The 20,784-nt window shown below is 35.9% G+C and overlaps 1 protein-coding gene across 1 annotated transcript in view; it reads right to left on the reverse strand.

Annotated features, from left to right (window-relative positions):
- The window catches only part of WDR78 (WD repeat-containing protein 78), a gene marked incomplete at both ends in the record, with an annotated part of 69,144 nt that overhangs the window by 12,495 nt on the left and 35,865 nt on the right, over positions 1 to 20,784 (reverse strand). Inside the window, 3 exons of the mRNA XM_051210186.1 lie at positions 3,904 to 3,979; positions 6,475 to 6,572; positions 14,669 to 14,797. Of these exons, the coding sequence (XP_051070153.1) occupies positions 3,904 to 3,979; positions 6,475 to 6,572; positions 14,669 to 14,797 (303 nt within the window). The remainder of the gene's footprint in view (positions 1 to 3,903; positions 3,980 to 6,474; positions 6,573 to 14,668; positions 14,798 to 20,784) is intronic.

A 20,784-nucleotide genomic window follows, 5' to 3' on the forward strand; every position in this document is an offset into this window, starting at 1 on the left:
AACCTGGACGGCCTTTTCGTACTATTGTGGGACTCCTCAACAGAGCGCATCCACCATCCCATTCACGGGATTCCAACACAGGGCCTTCAGTCTCGCGCGTGAACGCCTAACCTACTAAACCACCGAACCGGCCGAGATCCAACGATGTTAATATTTAACCTCAACCAATCTACGAAGTTGTGCGACCATCTTCCATTGTATTGAGGTAGATACCTGTCTCTACCCGACACGGAGTCTTACTAGAACTCTTGACTGTGTATGCTAAATATATATGAAATAATTTTCGACCTCAACAACATAAAAATAGTATTCAACAAAATTGTATCTGAGCATTGTACGTTTAGACTTATACGGTCTATTGTGGAAACTCGTTTTAACTTGAAATTAAAGTCGTTTATTCTTTGAACAAGATACATTCAACTGAATGTGAAGTTTGTTGTGAATTATTGGATGTTAATTTGTGCAACATAGAACCTGATAAATATGAGCATTAGTTCAAGTTGCACGCTATATCAATAAGGAAAAATGAACTTAGCATGAGAAATGTCAGAGTAGTAGAAGTAGTAACCGTATTGGTGGTAGTAGAAAAAAACTAGGTATAAAGATTATAACTTGGCCAAGAAGTATTGGGTTTAGTCCTTGGTAGAGTTGTAAGTTCACAATATCAAGGAGTCTCATAAATAGGACAAAACAGTTCATTAATGATCACTTATTTTTCTTCGGTTTGTTTGTTCAAATCCCGTCTATGATGTTAACTATCTTCTCATTTAAAAAAGTATTTAAAAGTTAGACATTTATTGTTCTACTTATTCAATCAACTAGTCAGTCATTAAGATATTACAGTTATATACAGTAGCTAAGTGTATAACGCAATGAAGTTTCAAGCGAATGTTACTGGATTCGAGTCCTGGAATGGACATTAACTCTAGGGTACAGGTACATTCAGTTGACGAGTCCCAAATAAGACGAAATGTGTATCCTCGACTCTACTGCTATCCACTAGCCATCTTTCTTTATAAAGCTCGTGAATTAAGGCAATATCGAGGCAATCCGCACAGGATGCACATATGTCAACAAGAAACTGACCGATTGTAGTCCTAAATTACAATATAAATATGGCTTATAAAGATCAGATTTGGTAAGTTTTTCAAAGGGTAATTACCGATATGTGCTAATCATATATATATAATCTAACACAGTTTAAACATTCCTGTATCAGATCACCTTGGAGACAGAATTCAAAATGAAATGTTATATTTGTATTGGTTTCTTGAATCTTCCCATTGATGATCAATCTCTTATCGATATATATATATATGCATCTTGAGCGAATTGCCTCGATATTGCCTTAGGTCACAAACAATCAATACAAATATGAATTAAACATCATTCTATTGAATAAGCTGATAGTTATCTGGACTCATTAGCTAAGTGAATAACATGATAGCATTTCGAATGAACGCTACTAGGTTCGCATCCTGGAATGGACATGAACTCTAGGATGTAGATATATCCAACTGACGAGTCCTAAATAGGACGAAATGAGAGTCAAGTTGGATTCCATTGTTAGTCATTATCTATAATACAGTTTTGTTATCTGTACATTTCTAGCTCATCCAAAAACAAAACAGAACAAACAAACAAACATATCAAATAACAAATTTTATCTCGTTTATTTTAGTCACAATGAAGATTAAAGAATTAATAAAGGAATCAGAGAACTGGTTATGTAAGGAAACATTTTTTTGTGTTTTTTTGTTTTTGCACAATGAAATATGAGAACCAAATGGAATAGTTAGTCTGAAAAAAAATCGGAATATTTTTTTAACTGCCCCCCCCCTGTACGTCGAAACCTCAATAGGAATAATATTTGACTGTTCATGAATAAAAAAGAAATCTCCTTGTTATTATAAACAAAGATGGATAGTAGCTGGCAGTGGAATCCAGGACGCGCGTTTCGTCCTATTTGGGACTCGTCAGCTGGATATACCTGCATCTCAGAGTTTTTTTTAATCAGAAGGGGTTTTGTGGAGATTTTAGAAATTTCACTGATTGAAATCATGAGAAAATTGAAGTTAGACCACCATGGAAACCCTGGGAACACTGGACGGCCGTTTCGTCCTAATATGGGACACCTCATCAGTGCGCATCCACGATCCTGCCTCCCGAGATATTCGAACGCAGGATCTATCAGTCTCGCACCAGGCGCTTAACCAACTAGACCACTGAGATGGCATCAACTCACTGAAGATAATGGTGTACAGTAGCGCAACTTTGTGGATTGGTTGAAGTTAGACATTAAAACCGTTGGATGCCGGTCGGCTCAGTGGTCTAGTTGGTTAAGCGTCTGGGGTGAGACTGATAGGTCCTGGGTTCGAATGTCTCGGGAGGCGGGATCGTGGATGCGCACTGCTGAGGAGTCCCACAATAGGACAAAACGGCCGTTCAGTGCTTCCAAGTTTTCAATAGTGGTCTGGCTTCAATTGACTCATGATTTCAATCAGTGAAATCTTTTTAAAATAGTTGAATTCATGAGTTGATTAAGGCTAGAACACCTTGGTAAATGTGAAAGCATTAGATGATCGTTTCGTCATAACATAAGACTCCTCAGCAGTGCACATCCACGATCCCGCTTGCGAGATTCTAAGATAAGATCTGTCTCGTACGCGAACGCTTAACCTCTAGATAGCTGAGCTATCATCCAGTGGTGTTAATGTTTAACTTCAACCATATTAGAGAAAATTTCAGTAATATCTGTTTTTATAACAGTAAATTCCAACTTTGAATAGCTTGATGTGTACATCTTATCCTACTCATCAAATGGCTGTAGCTTATTTTTGTATGACTATAAATATTAGTCGACGTTTGATTAAATCGAGGTGGCTCAAACACCGTCTCCAATGCACGTCATTTCACTTCACTCTCTTCTCCTCGCTTCATCCTTCTGTATGTCTCTGCAGATTGATGATCGTACAAAATATACGTATTCGAAACTTCACTCTTGTATTTGGCTTATTTAATTACGTTATTCACTAACACGGATCAAGTGAATAATAATATACGAGGATAACTACTTACTTACTTACGCCTGTTACTCCTCGTGGACGACCATAGGCCTCCCACCAGCACTCTCCATCCAACACTGTCCTGGGCAATCTCTTCCAGCTCTTTCCAGTTGGTATTTATCTTCTTCATATCTGTTTTTGTTTCCTGACGTAAAGTGTTCTTTGGCCTTTTTCTTTTCCACTTTCCTTCAGGATTCCAAGTTAAGATTTGCCTCGTGATGCAGTTTGGTGATTTCCGTAATGTATGTCCTATCCATTTCCATCGTCTTTTCCTAATTTCCTCTTCAGCCAGATGTTGGCTTGTTCTCCCTGACAGTAAGCTGTTGCTGATGGTATCTGGTCAATGGATGTTGAGTATCTTTCGCAGACAATTATTTACAAATAACTGCACCTTCCTGATGATGGTTGTAGTAGTTTTCCAAGTTTCAGATCCGTACAGTAAAACCGTCCTGACATTCGTATTGAAGATTCTCACTTTGACATTGGTTGAAAGTTGTTTTGAGTTCCATATATTCTTCAATTGTAGGAATGGGGCCCTTGCTTTGCCAATCCTCGCCTTTACGTCTCCATCAGATTCTCCTTGTTCATCGATGATGTTTCCCAGGTACATGAAGGATTCTACATCTACTAGAATTTCCCCATCAAGTATGATTTGATTGTTGATACGAGGTTATACGAGGCTAGCCAGGATGTATATTTCAATAACAACCATTTATACAATCTATCTGACGTCAGATATAGGGTCACAAAATAATAGTATCAGTTCTTTATTGAATACTTTCAATCATTAACATCATAGAAATTGTTTTCAATCATAATAACAAGATACAACACTTACTTGACTAGTTTCAGAGAATAGAACACTTGTCATATTGGCTTCAGTAGATATTGTCTCCGTAATATAAGGATCAACACTATGAAAAAAATATTTAGTACAGAATAATAAAACGTTACCATAGTAACTATCAAAGCTTGTTTATCAGTTTGGTTAGTTTGATTTCTTTTTTGTCAAAATGGGGATTTATTGAGATTGTAGTCATGTTAATAGTTGAATTCATAAGTCGATCTAAACTAGATCATCATTGAAAACCTTGAAGTAATGGACAGTTATATCGTCTTTGTATGAGACTCTACAAGAGTACGCATCAATGATTCTGCACACGAGACTCGAACCCAGAAACTTCAGTCTCGATCGCGAATGCCTAATCTTTGGAGAACTGAGCTAGCATCCAACAGCGTTAATGTGTAACTGCGATCGATTCATGATATTGCACAATCTTTTGTTTTTGTTAAATAGTTTAATTCATTGTAAACTCTAAATCAAGGTACTGCTTGGATTATGTGTCTTGGAAGGGTTATCAATTCTTTTAGAGACTATGTGATTTGAATTGAACCTTAGCGTCTTGTCTTAAAGTCTTGGTAATTTCTTATGTTCATAACTGTAAGGTGATTTTAATGCATATTTTATACAGTTAATTGTACTGTAGTGAACAGGAACACTAGTAAAGACAACCCAATGTGTTTCAATATAGCATTACAGAATATCTTGGTAAAATGTAATAACCATACAATAAATACTTCATTTACAAAATGTAAATTAATTGTATCAGACTTGATTGTTTCCTTGTTTCCACACCAATCACTTTCTGTTCTCGTTCTCTTTTCTTCAATCTTCTTAACCTTCTGCCCCAAAGCATTTCACTTTCTATTGGTGATATATACTACTTATATCTGTCGACATCAGTACAAACACCAGAATATCAGTTTACCTTGAATTACTTACATGTATTCTTATGAATAATCAATAATATGTATAGTGAGTTTAAACTTCACCCCATTGTACAAGCGGGTGGCTATCAGGACTTAGTAGCTAAGCGGATAATGCGATAGCGTTTGAAGCGAACGGTACTGGGTTCGAGTCTCTCCCAGAGTGAATATCAACTCTGAGATATAGGTACATCCAGCTGATCAGACCTTAATAGGACGAAATGCACATACTAGATTCCATTGCTGGCCACTAATCCATCTTTGTTTAAAAAGCTTGTGACTTGAGGCTATGTCGTGGCAATCCGCACAGGATGCATATATGCCAAGAAGAGACTGATCACTTGCAGTCCTTAATAACAATGGGAAGATACGAGTAAAACAACGCCAAGTGAATTTAAACCTCACCACATTGCACAGGCAGGTGGATATAAAGACTCAGTAGCTTAGTGGAGAACGTTACTGGGTTCGAGTCACGAACTGAATATTAACTCTGAGAATCAGGGACATCCGACTGACGAGTCCTAAATAGGACAGAACGAACATCCTGGATTCCACTGTTAGCCACTAATCCATATTTGCTTAAAAAACACAAAACTGGATTATCTAAAATTCTGAAATGAAGGACTTTAAGTGAAACCTAAAATTTATCTCAATATATTCAAAGATGAAATGAAGTTAGATACAAAGTACTAATTGTACATGTTTGTACTATTCCATTGTTGATATTCCAAATGAGGATGGTTAGATTCTATTAGCATTTAAAGGTCCATTCAACGAGTGTTTAGTAAATAATAATCAACTAATGAGTAGTGTTGAATGATGCTTTGATGATTCTGGATCCGTGAGATTCCCATCCTACAAGTGCATTTCGTGCTACTTTGGACAACATTAGAGCAACTCCCTGAGTGTGTGGAGCACTTTTCTCTTCGTGGCCGAAGTGTAGCAGCATCTCTCCCGTATTTAGCCTTTGTTGTCCAGCTTGGGTCCAATGGGTTTCGCTGATTCCCAGTACTGCCAAGTTGTATCTTCTCATTTCCGTTGCTATTTGACTGGTCTTCCCGGTCTCCCACATTGTTCGGACCTTCCATGTACCTAATGAGTACTAATGAGTAGTGTTAAAAAATCAATTCAAGAATCTCAATTCAGCGATGAATATCAATAGAGGGAAACTACAATCAGGTTAATTGTAAATAAATATTGATGGGTTTTTTTCCTTTGACTTTGTGCTTTGGGATATAGAGGATAATGTATTCTAGTCGAAGTGAGAGTATAAACATTAGGGGTAATGATACATCAAACTAGAGAGTTAGAGTTTGAACGAAATGATCATCCTAGCGAGACTATAATTTATGGACGAACCAATCAGGTTTAAGATAACAGGTCTCAGATTTTGGCGCGAAATTCATTCACCCATTCGGCAAAATACCGTTTCGGCATTATAGCTAATGTCAGTTCATCATGAAAAGCCTAAATCTAATTCATCACCTTAGTCATCAACTATAAATCATAATTCTAATTCCTCACGCTGGTTTATAACATTCATTTGGTCCTGATTATTAAGTGGACACACTCAAGGTGAGTTTAGCGTCGCTCAAAGGTCGTTCATAAACTATAGTCTCACCGAAAAAAGATTGTAACTTACGTTGAATAATCTAAGTTCCATATTTCAAGAACACCTTCAGCGATTGAAGCAAATATCAAAGAATTATGAGGTGACCAAGAAATTGATGGGATCGTAGTCTAAATCAAAGAAAAAAAACAGTATGGTGAATAAATATCTATGATTTCAGTTTAGATGTACGTTTTGATGCAAAATCACTATTTTAGAGTCCTGAAGATCCTGAACTCAGTCATCAATGGGATCAGGAGTGTTCACTACTATAATGTCATATGTTATAATGAACTAAAGAATTCAACAACCTTCACACATCTCTATTCTAAATGATTTGTACAACTTAGAAATCCTACTAATTAAGTTAAATAATGGATCGATACCAAGATCTATACATGGTTAACATAATTAAGACAAATCATTGACAAATTTTAATATGCTCACTAGTGACGGTCTCCAAGAGGTATTTCCTGAAGTTCTAGTAGGGAGCAGTGACCAGTGGAGTTCAACAGAGTATGTTGTGAGATAGTAAGTCACTGAAGACAATGGGAGATGTTTCGCTCACTTTCGTGGATTGATTGGAGTTAGACATTAACACTGTTGGATGCCGGTTGGTTCAGTGATCTAGAGGTTAAGCGCTTGCGTGACTGATATGTCCTGGTTTCTAGTGTTGTATGTGAGACCATGGATGCACACTGTTGAGAAGTCTCACAGTAGGACGAAACGGCCGTTTAGTGCTTCTAGGTTTTCCGTGATGGTCCAAATGAAATTGACTCATGATCTCAACCAGTAAAATAAAAAACCTCAGCATTATACAGTTAGTGGTTTAACTACAAACGAGTAATATCTCGAAAGCATATTCGACGATATGTTAAAAGTCTAATCGTACCATCTACTTTCCTAAGAAATGCTTTTCAATTGTAGAGTAATACATAATTATCTGCTGAACTGTACACTTGCATTCAAAGAGACATATGTCGTGCTATTCAACACCATATCAAGAAATTATTATTACTCGATTGTTCAGGTAACTTCTAAATTTTCCATTTACTATGTCAGTTAGTCAGTGGTCTTGAGTGCTGTTAGAGGTATGAGGGCAGTTATCACTTCCCGGTTGCCCACACCGTAGAAGGGTTCTTCTAGAGGTACTTGAAAAGGAAATTTTATTAGAGGTGGTCTTAATGACCAGAAAGCTTGACCGTAATGTCCAAGGGACAACTGTTTGAGGTCGGTCACATACGACTTACTGTGTCAGCTAATATTGACTATTTCTAATATGAACCATCATCAAATAATTATCGATCAACTAAAAAAATAATTGATTTTTCTTTATAAATTCAAAGGTTATCGGATTATTTCTATTTATATAATAAACCCTTGTGGGCCAGAATAATTTTACAATGGTTTTCAGGAGAACCAGACACCATCCAGACTTTCAAGTGACAACCCAAACAGTACAGCTCAATCCTACTTGCAGGAGAGTCCGAAACCGCCCAAGCTTAAATTTTATAACCTAAAGAGTACCACTCCATCCCGCTTCACAGGAGAACTAGACACACTATAGGCTTTAACACTACAATCTGAATAGTACAGCTCAATCCTGTGGCGAAACTGCACAGGTACCAAGCACCCTGGTGGACCATTCGCACCATTCATATCCACATTCACGTCACATATATAGTTATTCCGATCAATGATCATGTGAATCAATTGTGCACAGTACGAACAGGCCAAAGTTCACCTATTCCACTTACACGACAGTCAAACTCATTAGTGTTAGCAATCGTGATATGCCTTACAATGTCCGAATGACAATGGCTGTTGAGAACACTGAGAAGCACCCACCACTGTGAATGAAATCGGTTAATCAGCAAAACAATTCTATGCATGAACAGTCAGCAAAACTTGTCAAAGTAATGCTGAACCATTCACTATATCAATGACGAACCTCCAGTGTCATACGACGCCTTCAGCTCTACATAATAATATAACTTTTAATATCAGATGGGTTTTGTGGAGATTGTAATAATTCCAATGGTTAAGAACATGAGTCAGTTGAAGCTAGACCACCATGGAAAACCTGGAAACACTGGACGGCCGTTTCGTCCCATTGTGGGACTCCTCAGAAATGCGCATCCACGACCTCGCCTTCTGCGAGATTCGAGCCCAGGACCTACTGGTTTAGCGCGCGAGCACTTCCAGGTTTTCCATGGTGGTCTAGCTTCAACTGACTCATGATCTTAACCATTGAAAATATAACTTTTATTTGTATTTATTGTATATTATCGACATTTTTTTTTGAAAATTATTCGATAAAGTAAAACAAACAATACAGAAAAGAAAATAATGAAACATTTCAATGTTCAATGATGGTAATCCCATTGATCAATAATTAAAATAAACAAATATGAAAGATTATTATTATTATTATTATTATTATTGATTATATTGAATTGTTGGAATGTTTATTTCAACCAGTTACTTGTGTAAACAACCCGGTATTCATAAACTAATTTAATGATAAGTTAACCCCTACCCCCACTGGTAAAAACAAACTAGATGGTTAACTTGATAAACAGAAGGGAGAACTTAGAAATGTTTATTATGTGTATGTATATGTGTATATGTGCATGGTAGTATAGTCACATTTTGTATAAACACAATTTAGGGTATGTTTTTTCTGTATTTTTCTCTAGAAACAGAAGTTTACTACTTTTGGTTACATCATTTTGTTGTTGTTGTTGTTGAGAAAAAAACGAAGTGTAATAAAACAGTTTTCCAGTTCTGTGTGAATGTATAATTCTCTTGATTGAGATCATAAACCTATTGATGTGAAACCACCATTGAAAACCTCGAAGCACTGAACGGCCATTTCGTCTAATTGTGAAATTACTCAGTAGTGTGCATCCACGATTCTGCTTATGGGATTCCAAACATGTGCTCACTAATGACTAGTTTCGTGAGGGAATTCTCGGAGTTCGAGTGAGAAGCCGTGACCAGTGGAGTTAATCCGTGTCAGGTAGAGACAGGTATCCATGACAATACAATGGAAGATTATCGCACAATTGTATGGATTGGTTGAGGTTAGACATTAACACCGTTAGATCTCGGCCGGCTCAGTGATCTAGACGTTAAGCGTTCGCACGCGAGAATGTAGGTTCTGAGTTTGACGCTAGGATGAAACGGTCGTCTAGTGCTTCCAGGATAATCTAGCTTTAATCGACTCATGAATTCAACTATTAAAATGAATAAAATTTCCACAAAACCCCCTTGTGATAATTCCTTTTTTATTCAATACAATGTAAATAGTGAGCTCAATGTTACATTCATTAGTTGATTGATTACATAACTCAAGACTTCACAGAATAACTTCAAGGAATTCATCTTGAATCTAGTCAACAAACTAATTTTTACACATAATATTCAATATTCTAATTCATTAATAATCAAAATAACTACTTCTAATGATTAATAAGATTGAATACAAACTAAATAATACACCATTTTACAAGATCTAATTAACTCTACTACTATTACTAGTTTATTGTGTATAGGCGTTGTGGAGACTATTAAGTTTTTGATTGAGATCATGAACCGGTTGGTGTTAGACCACCATTGAAAAACTGGAAGCACTAAACGGCCGTTTCGTCCTATTATGAGACTCCTCAACACTGCACATCCACCATCCCACTCATGGGATTTCAACACAGGGCATCCAGTCTCGCGCGTGAACGTTTAACCTACTAGACCACTGAACTGACCGAGATCCAACGATGTTAATGTCTAACCTCAACCAATCCATGAAATTGTGCGGTCATCTTCCATTGTACTGAAGTGGATACCTGTCTCTACTCGACACAGATTAACTCCACTAGTCACGGTTTCTCAACAGAACTCTGAGAATTCCCTCACGAAACTAGTCATTCGTGAGCACATGTTTGGAATCCCGTAAGCAGAATCGTGTATGCACATTGCTGAGTAATCTCACAGTTAGACGAAATGGTCGTTCAATGCTTTCAGGTTTTCAATTGTGGTTTCACATCAATGGGTTCATGATCTCAATCAAAAGAATTATACATTCACACAGAACTGGAAAATTGTTTCATCACACTTCGTTTTTTCACCAAAAAAGGAACTAATTCTATTTTAATACCTTTTTTCTTTCTTCAGAACATTACAGTCCAGTAATTACATAATGTTTATTTTAATTAATTTAGTTTGAACACATAAACATTGATACAAGGGGGCATCAAATACATATGCGTCACATAATGACAATGCCCGGGTGTCCAAACCGAAACAGGTGGTTTTCTTAAAGGTCCACACTCGGAGCCTTAGACCTGAAGTTCTGATCCACAAGGCAAAAGAGCATCATAAGGAGATGCGATCCCATTGTAGCCGTTGCCCAATAATTAGTTCATACGCCATTTGTTCCTTCAGGATCCTGGAGCCTATGTACATCATTGGTTTGGAATGGGGATTTTCCAACAACCTTTAAGTGGATCCTTCATATCCACCAACCTGATTAAAGCGCCGGACATTCACTTTTCGTCCTCTCAATTTCATAACCAACACCCCAGCCACGAGAAGGTAGTGAATAGGACTTCCCTGACATTGGCTTTATGTACATAATTTTGTGAGATCATTTGGAGAGAGTGCGCGCGCGCGAGAGAGAAAGAGTGAATTCTCCCCCACCACCCTCAGTAGTACCAGGACACTTTTTGGAGGGAATATCATGTAAACTTTCAATATTGAACATGATACATATATTACATTAAAAAGATACAAATTTTAAACAGTTGTTCAGTTCTTTCTTTCTTTCTTTCTTTCTTGTTTTCAACTATACATATACAAGAGTATTACTACAATTGAAGTATTTCAATAAACATGAAAAATAATTTGTCTTAATTAAATTTATTTCTTATAGCAATTAGTATAATACGGTAAAAGGAGGAGAACATGGATTCATGAATTCAATATATATTCATTCATTTATTAAAAGAAAAGAAAAGAAACGAAAAGAAAGAAAGAAAGAAAGGAAGAAGAATCTCTTAGTATCATTTGTTTAAAAGTCAATATTGAAAGAAATGTAAACCAATGTAATTTGTAAGCAAATATGGATAGTGGTTAGTAGTGGAATCCAGTTTGATGCGTATTTCGTCCTATTTAAGACTCATCAGTTGGATGTACTTGCATCTCTGAGACTCGAACCTAGTACATTACTGTTCGTTTGAAACGCCATCATGTTATTCACTTAGTGAATGAGTGGAATGTTTATAATACATGTGATACAACACAATATCGAGGCAATACGCACAGGATGGATATATATATATGTCAATAAGAGACTGATCAATTGCAGTCTTAAACATCAATGGGAAGAATTAGGTAAACAATACCAAGTGAATTTAAACTTTACTCTATTGCACAAGTAAATGGTTATTAAGACTCAGTAGCTAAGTGGATAACGTGATGGCATTTGAAGCGGACGGTACTGAGTTAGAATCTTAGAATGAACATCAACTCTGAGATGCAAGTACATCCAGCTAACCAGTCTCAAATAGGACGAAACAAGCGTCAAACTGGATACCACTCTACAAGTCACTATCCATCTCCGCATATAATGCTTTTGAACTAAGGCAATATACACATTATGCACATATGCCAGTAAGAGACTGATCAATTATAGTCTTAAACATGAATGGGAAGATTCAAGTAAAACAATATAAAGTGAAATTAGTGATCTAATTTGCTTTTTTTAGATGATCATAATACCAACTCATGGATATGTTATTTTCAATGTTGAAAAGGTTTTTTAGGTTCAAAGGGAAAAAGTATGTCGGGAACTATAATTTATGAACGAACCAATCAGGTATAAGATAACATGTCTCTGATTTTGGCGCGAAATCCATTCATCCATTTGACTAAATAGGGTTTTGACATTATAACTAATGTCGTTTCGTGATAAAAACCCTAAATCTAATTCCCAACTTTAACTATCTACTGAAAATTATAATTATAATTCCTTACACTGGTCTATAACCCTCATTTGGTCCTAATTACTAAATGGACACATTCATGGTCACTCTAGAATTGCTCCAAGGTCGTTCATAAACTATCATCTCACCGATGCATGTTAAAATTGAACATTTTACATGAAATATTTCATTAGCACTGTTATTCAGTACCATTTTTTTTAACAAAGGAAATTGATTGTAACGTAGATGCTTGCTCTGTTTTGATTTCCCTTAGAATTTACAACATACTTGTTGTTATCATCTTGGCAAAAAAAGAGGGATGGATTTGTTTAGGTTTGAGAGTTCTTAATCTATATCACATACTATATTTCTAATCGAACCAATGACTGATGTCAAGGATTTTCAAAAAGATCAATCAACGGGAAGCAGTGCCTTGAAGCTCCTTCTAAAGCAATGGCTAATCAGAAGACTATGATAGGAGGCAGTTTAGTTCTCTATTAAACCTAATTCAATTTATGATTACAAACTGATTCAGTAATATACTGAATGTGCCTAACCACACAGCACTCCAAATAAAAGAATTACGTTCGGAAAATAATCATACCATAAGTGATAGAGAGTGGAACAAACAGTACATGATTAGTTAGCAGTAATTGAGGATTTGTAAGAACGTTTAGTAACAGTTAATAGGTTTTTCAGAAACTTACAGTAAGGGGGATATAGAAATGTAAAAACATAGTTACCTACTAATCATACAACAAAGATGTGAATAATAATAATAATAATAATAATCGTGAACATAGTTCTATGAGTTTCAACTTCCTCCATATTCCTTCTGTTATGCATTATACACTAACATATGTTTTCTTTCTATGTCTAGTAAGATCTAAATAACAAGATTATTACTTCAGTAGTTGAGAGCTTGAGTCAATTGAAGCTAGACCACCATCGAAAACCTGGAAGCAATGGACGGCGTATTCACGATCCCGCCTCGCGGGATTCGGACCCAGGATCTAACATTTGAATTTAGATATCAACACCGTCGGGTGCCTACCGGCTCAGTGGTCAAGCACTCGGGCGCGAGACTGGTAGGTTCAGGGTTCGAGTCCCAAGGGGTGGAGTCGTGGATGCTCACTACTGAGGAGTCCCACGACAGGATGAAACGGCAGTTCAGTGCTCCCAGGTTTTTCCATGGTGGTCTAAATCCAACTGACTCATAATCTCAACTATTGAACTTACTACAATCTCCACAAAATCCTTTCTGATACTACGATTATTGCTATTCAGGGACCTATCAGTATTCAACAGTTTTGGTCCTACAAGAATTCACTTACAGCTGTAGTATCATTGGCTCTTACAGTAGGCGATAAAGGTTGAAATACTACAGGAAGTATCAAGGTTTCACTTTGTTAACGAGTATCAAATAGTACAGAATTGGAGTTCAAGGTTTATTGACAATTTTATTCAGCCATACAACAAGTTAAGGATGAACAGTTTCTGTTTATTATAGGATGATTTTGAAGCATGTAAAGTTAGCAAGATTTTAGTCATCCCTATCAAAATATGCCAGTATCTTTGAATTGACTATCACCATCAAACAATAATGTATGAATCCATAAAGAAGGTTCAGTCCAACAGTCGATAAACTTGCAAACTCATGTTGTTGTTTTAATATAACTTGGTACAATCTACTCTGATCATAACCAGAACTACATATCAAAGTGGTTAGTGATTATATATGCGTAACACAAGCCTTAATAAACTAAACCTAATGATAAGTTGAACTATTCCAATTATCAGCAGTACTCACATTGTGATTTCATTGTACATTGTCAAATCTTCACAAAAGTTCATTTGGAACTATATTAAAGCCTACATATATTTTTTTGTTTCTATATTGTATGTAAAGCAATATACAGTATACTCGGCATAAATTACTTACTTACTCACTTACGCCTGTTACTCCCAATAGACTATCGGCTGTCAACCAGCATTCTGGTTAGCGTTATTTTAGCGAGTTATTTTTCTACGGGATGGGGTCGCTAACCCCATGCTCAACCCTCCTCTTTTACCCAGGCTTGAGACCGACAGTAGCCCAAGAGGTGCTCCAGGTGGAGTTCGGCAAACATAAATCTTGTACCAATGTCGAGATCGATTAACTGTTGAATCGGTAATATTTTACAAAAAAAAATGTACAACAAATCAAAGAGTATCATACAAATGATTGCATAATATTGTTTGCTTACCATATTTCTTTGAATAGTAATCAATGGTTTTTGATAATCTAAGTGCCATAATCTTATAGTCATATCAGCAGAACAAGAAAGAAATATCTCTGGTACAAATGGTGACCATTCTATTTGATAAACTGATGCCTACACAATGAAAAAATAAGGAATCATAAACAAATTTAAGGTTGATTCATTTCAATAATGATTTTATTTAATTTTAATAGTTCAGATCATGAGCTAATTGAAGCTAGATCGTTTTGAAAAACCTGGAAGCACTGGACGGCGATTTCATCCTATTGTGGGAATTCTCAGCAAAACGCATTCACGATCCCACCTCACGATAGTCGAAACCAGGACCTATCAGTCTCGTGCACGAGACTGATAGTAGTTGTGTAGTGAATGAGAACACAAATGACAACAATCAAACATATTTCAATATACAATTACAGAGTTCTTGGGTAAAACGTGAAGAAATCATACATTCAATATTTCATTTTGAAATACTCCATCAATTGTCCCAACTATCATTGTTCATTCATTGTCATAATAATTGATATCTAGTCTACTTCTCATTGATCAGATCTTCCTAACCTTCTGCTACCAGGCTTTCCATTTATAATCTGTGTTATATACTACTTATATCTGTCGTTATCAGTAGTGGTAGAAAAATACTGCTTATCAGACAGAAACGTTAGTCTAAACATTTATAATCGATTAAGATGTTTACCGTCTCTTATCTAACTATTTTGTCATCTTATTACATGACTTGATTATTAAAACGGAATCTTACTAGAATTTTAAGTAGTCCATCTCATAACTCACTGTTAATAAGCACTAAATAATAATTAAGCATTTAGGTAGTGTTCATGGTGATTAGTTCATTACAAATCATTAGCTTACAACCTAATGAAATAACAGAAGTTTAAGAATTTTTATAAATGATAATCTAACTCACTAGACAGGAAAACACTGTGGAAGCTTCTTCGACATAACGACGTGCCTGACTAAATAGTCAATAGCATACGGAATTCCTATGATGAATTAAACTGGAAAATCGTGCATGGAGGACAGCTCATAAACTCGTCTGAAGTGAAGACCGGTGTCAGGCTTGGTTGCCTACTCTCACCCTTCCTCTTAATCCTGGTGATCGACTGGATCATGAAGACGTTAACATCTGGGGGGAAACACGGGATACATTCGACATCTAGGATGCAGCTGGACGATCTAGATTTAGCAGATGATCTGACAATTCTATCACACATACAACAACAAATACAGGAGAAGACAATCGTTGTAGCAGCAGCCTCAAAAGCAGTAGGTCTCAATATACACAGAGAGAAAAGCAAGATTCTATTATACAACACTGAATGCAACAATCGAATCATACTTAACGGAGAAGCTTTGGAAGATGTAAAATCTTTTACATATCTGGGCAGCATCATTGATGAACACAGTAGATCTGATGCAGATGTGAAGACGCGGAACGGCAGAGCAACAACAGCATATTTACAATTGAAGAACATCTGCAACTCAAAAGAACTGTCTGTCAACCAATACCAAGGTCAGAATTTTCAATACAATACAAATGTCAAGACAGTTTTACTGTATGGAGCGGAAACTTGCAGAACTACGAAAGTCATCATCCAGAAGATACAAGCATTTATTAACAGTTGTCTGTGTAAAAGACTTCGGATCCGTTGGCCGGACACTATCAGCAACAACCTACTATGGGAGAGAACAAACCAGATATTAATGGGGAAAAAATCAGGAAGAACCTCCGGAAATGGATATGACACATATTGAGGAAAGCACCGAAATGAGTCACGAGGCAAGCCCTCAATTGGAATCCTTAAGGCCAAAAGAGAAGAGGAATATCGAAGAACACATTATTCCGTGAAATGGAGACAGACATGAGAAGAATGAATAACAATTGGATAGAACTAGAAAGGAAGGCTGAGGACAGAATGGGTTGGAGAATACTAGTTGGCGGCTTATACTCTATTCGGAGTAACAGGCGTAAGTAATTTAGTAAGTAAGTAACTCATTGAATCGGATCATATTAGTTCATCATAAAACCCATATTCAAATTTTTTTAACGATGACATATGATATTCACTAATTACGAACAGTTCAATCGTACATTTATTGATAAATTACACTTTTAAGGATTCGAACTAATGATTTTAATAGTTGAATTCATCAGCCGATCTAAGCTAGACCACCATGGAAAACCTGGAAGCACTGGACAGTGGCTTCGTTCTAGTATGGGACTCTTCAGGAGTATGCATTCACGATTCCACACGCGGGACTTAAACCCAAGAGCTTCGGTCTCGAGTGCGAACGCTTAACCTCTAGACCACTAGGCCTGCATCTAACGGTGTAAATGTCTAACTTTCATTGATCCATAAATGGCTGAGGAGTCGAAACCGTTGTCTAGTACTTTCAGGTTTTCAATGGTGATCTAACTTATATCGACATATAAACTCAATTATTAAGATCACTACAATCTCCAAAAACCCCATTATCATGATTATCATTATGTGTTCACTCGCGTCTGATCTCAAGATAGATTTCCTGGAGTTCTAGTGAGAATCTGTGACCAGCGGGGTTCATTCCATGTCGGATAGAGACAGGTATCTGTCTCAGACAATAAATGAATGGTCGCACAAGATTATGGGTTGACTGAAGTGACACATAACATTGTTGAATCTTGGCTCAGTGTTCTGGAGGTTAAGCATTCGAGCGCGAAATTTAGGCTTCTAAGTTTGAATCCCATGTGCACTGTTGAAGAGTTCCATACAACGACGAAACAGACGTCCAGTACTTCCAAGTTTTCAATCGTAATTATAATCTCCCTAAACCCTGATTCCGATTATCATTAAAATAATGACACAGAATGTAAATTACAGGTGTATAAACAAAATTCATTTTGTTATTGTTATGTAATTGAATCGAATCATTTAGAATTCATTAAAACAAACATTCAATAGATAAACATTTTAAACGTTTATTTCTTATAACTAAACTAAAGTATTTAACTCTTGTTTATTGTTAAATGTAAAATATACAGTTGACTTCAGTGAATATGAATTACGAAAGTGAAACTTGAAGAACTACTATTGTGATTTATGCTACTGATATAGATAAATATAAGTAGTATGTATCATCTTCCTTCGAAAGTGAAATGCCTAATAGCAGAAGGTTAAGAAGATTGAAGAAAAGAGAATGAGGATATAGAATGGTTGATGTGGATACAAAGAAAAGAATGAAGTCTGAAACGAATAATTGATATGTTGCGTGAATGCAATTGTATATCTTGATAATGAATCCGTTGAACTGCGTTTTTGAATAGTTTATTAGTTATATCTAGAGTATTATAAACAAATATATATAGTGGCTAGCACTGAAATGCAGTTTGATGAGCGTTTCGTCTTATTTCAGATTCGTCAGCTGGATGTACCTGCATCTCAGAGTTGTTGTTCATCTCGGCAGGAACTTGAACTCAGTAAAGTTTGTTTAAAACGCCATTGCATTATCCACATAGCTACTGAGTCCTGATAGCCAATTGCTTGTGCAATGGGGTGAAGTTTAAATTCACTATATATACTATTGATTATTCATAAGATGAATCAGAAAAAGAATACTTAATATTATTCACCAGTGTAGATGAATGTTTTTGAATACAATCTGACAAGATGATTGGATTGAAAGAAAATTTTGAAGTTTCCCAATTATTGTCTAATTTATTAATTAAACTGACTGATGAATACGTTTATTGATTCATTCAACTTTAATTAACTTCTTAAGAGAGATCTCTGAGATAACTCTCTGATTGTTGAACTTCTTACTATGGTGTGCGCTACTAATGTCGACATAAGTAGTATATAATACAAGTCAGTCATAGAATGTCTGGCAGCGGAAGGTTAAGAAGATCGAAGAAAAGAGAACGAGGTTAGAGAATGGTTGATACGGATACAAAGAAAAGAATGAAATCTGAGACAACTGATTGATATTTTGCACATAAAATATTTATTGTATGGTTCTCAGATTTTACTAAGAGATTATGTATTCAAATACATTCGATTGTTTCCACTTATGTTCTCATCCACCACATTACAAGTGCATATCTCGAGCTGGAACATTTCACTGATGACTTAGAATATACAGATGACATAGACCTGTTTGGTGAAGACGCTGATATGATGCATTCTTCTAACCGTTTTATTCAACAATACTGACATGTTTGGTATGATATTGTCTTCCTTTAGATATGAAATTTTGCTTGGTTGGTTTTTAAAGTTCTAGTTTCGTTATGAAATGTGGTTATTCTTTGGTCATATTTCAAGATGATGGGGAACATTTGTAGCTCAGGTGGATGATTTCGATGTAGTTTTGTTCTTTGAGCTAGATGGTTTTGATCGTAGAACTTTCATCGTTCTTCTGAACACAAACTTCAGGGAGAAATGAAGTCTTCAAATTTCGCCACATATGATTCATAGTTTGTTCTGTACACCACAATGCTGATTGGTTCTTGTTAACCTTAAACTCTGAACAAGAACTAATAAACATTGAGGTGTACAGGACAAACTGTGAATCATATGTGGCGAAATTTGAAGACTTCATTTCTCCCTGAAGTTTGTGTTCAGAAGAACGATGAAAGTTCTACGATCAAAACCATCTAGCTCAAAGAACAAAACTACATCAAAATCATTCATATTTCCTCATTGAACTAGTACTTTAACAACAATAACAACAAGGAAAATGTTCATGTATACATACAATTGTCCAACTTGATAATAAATTCATTATAAACAAGATCTCTTCCATTGAATTTCATGTTATATCCTCTTTGAAAACAAGAATTATCCACATACTAAATACATCTTATACATAAATCATGATAAACCGCATATTATTCCATGTATTTATCATTTGCATTATGATCAAAAGCAAGAAATGACAACTGTTCCATACTCTGTAAAATAGTTGATTATGAACAATGGAATAAAGAAGATAAAAAAAACAACAACAACAACAACCTATTTTAGTCAGCGTATCCCATATCAATTACTTTGATGATTGTTAGTAAAACAAACTTTTTTCTTTGTTTCACTAAGAACAGAAAAAAACAAATAAGTTCCATGATACCAAAATACAAACGACTTGAGAGAAATGTTAAGATAAAGAATAAAGCCATCACCACCACCACCAACAACAACCAAAACAACCACCACCACCACAACAACAACAACAAAATACATGGATATAAACTATTGTCCATTTATTGATTAAAACAATCTTCTTCTTCTTCTTCCTCTTCTCCTTTATTATTATCTTTTCCTGTTTATTTCTCTTTTACTTTATTGATTATAATAGTCAATGAAAGTGAATACCATGAGAGATTAGAATCAATTCTATTTTATAAATAATTTTAGTTATAAATTATAAATTTTATCCTCTCCTTCCCCTACCCCCCCCCTCTTCAGAAAAATAGGGAACTACGTATGTTACTTATTTCGTTTCACATTCAATTATGATTTATTTTCCTGTCGGATTATGTTAATTTGAATCTTAATTAGTAGGGGGGGGGCGCGTTATTGGGTGTAAACGGATGGGTTTCTTCTTGTTCTTACCATTGCTACTACTATTACTACTACCACCACTACCACCACCACTACCACTCCTACTACTACTACTACTACTACTACTACTACCACTACTACTACTACTACTACTACTACTACTACTACTACTACTACGACTGCCACTACCACTACTACTACTACTACTACTACTACTACTACTACTACTGTTATTATTATTACTACTACTAATAATAATAATATTAATGTACAATCATTCATAAGAGAATGATACTTTATATCAAGTTGAATAAATCAAGTATAATTCTAGTTTGTATGTAGTTCTTCGACGAAATTTCTTTTGTATGATTAAGATAACCAGCTTGGTAGGGAGTGAAATGAGGTGTTTAACTGTTAGTGTGTGGTTGTGGAGATTGTTAATTTTTTTGAGTGGGATGATGAATCGATTGATGTAAGACCACCATTGGCCCCAAAATGCCCTGGTATGGCCGAGAGTGGGGAGAGTCAGCTCTCCCTCTCGAAATGCTC

This window comes from Schistosoma haematobium, chromosome ZW (genome assembly GCF_000699445.3).
Source record: "Schistosoma haematobium chromosome ZW, whole genome shotgun sequence".
In the NCBI taxonomy this organism is placed as follows: domain Eukaryota; kingdom Metazoa; phylum Platyhelminthes; class Trematoda; order Strigeidida; family Schistosomatidae; genus Schistosoma; species Schistosoma haematobium.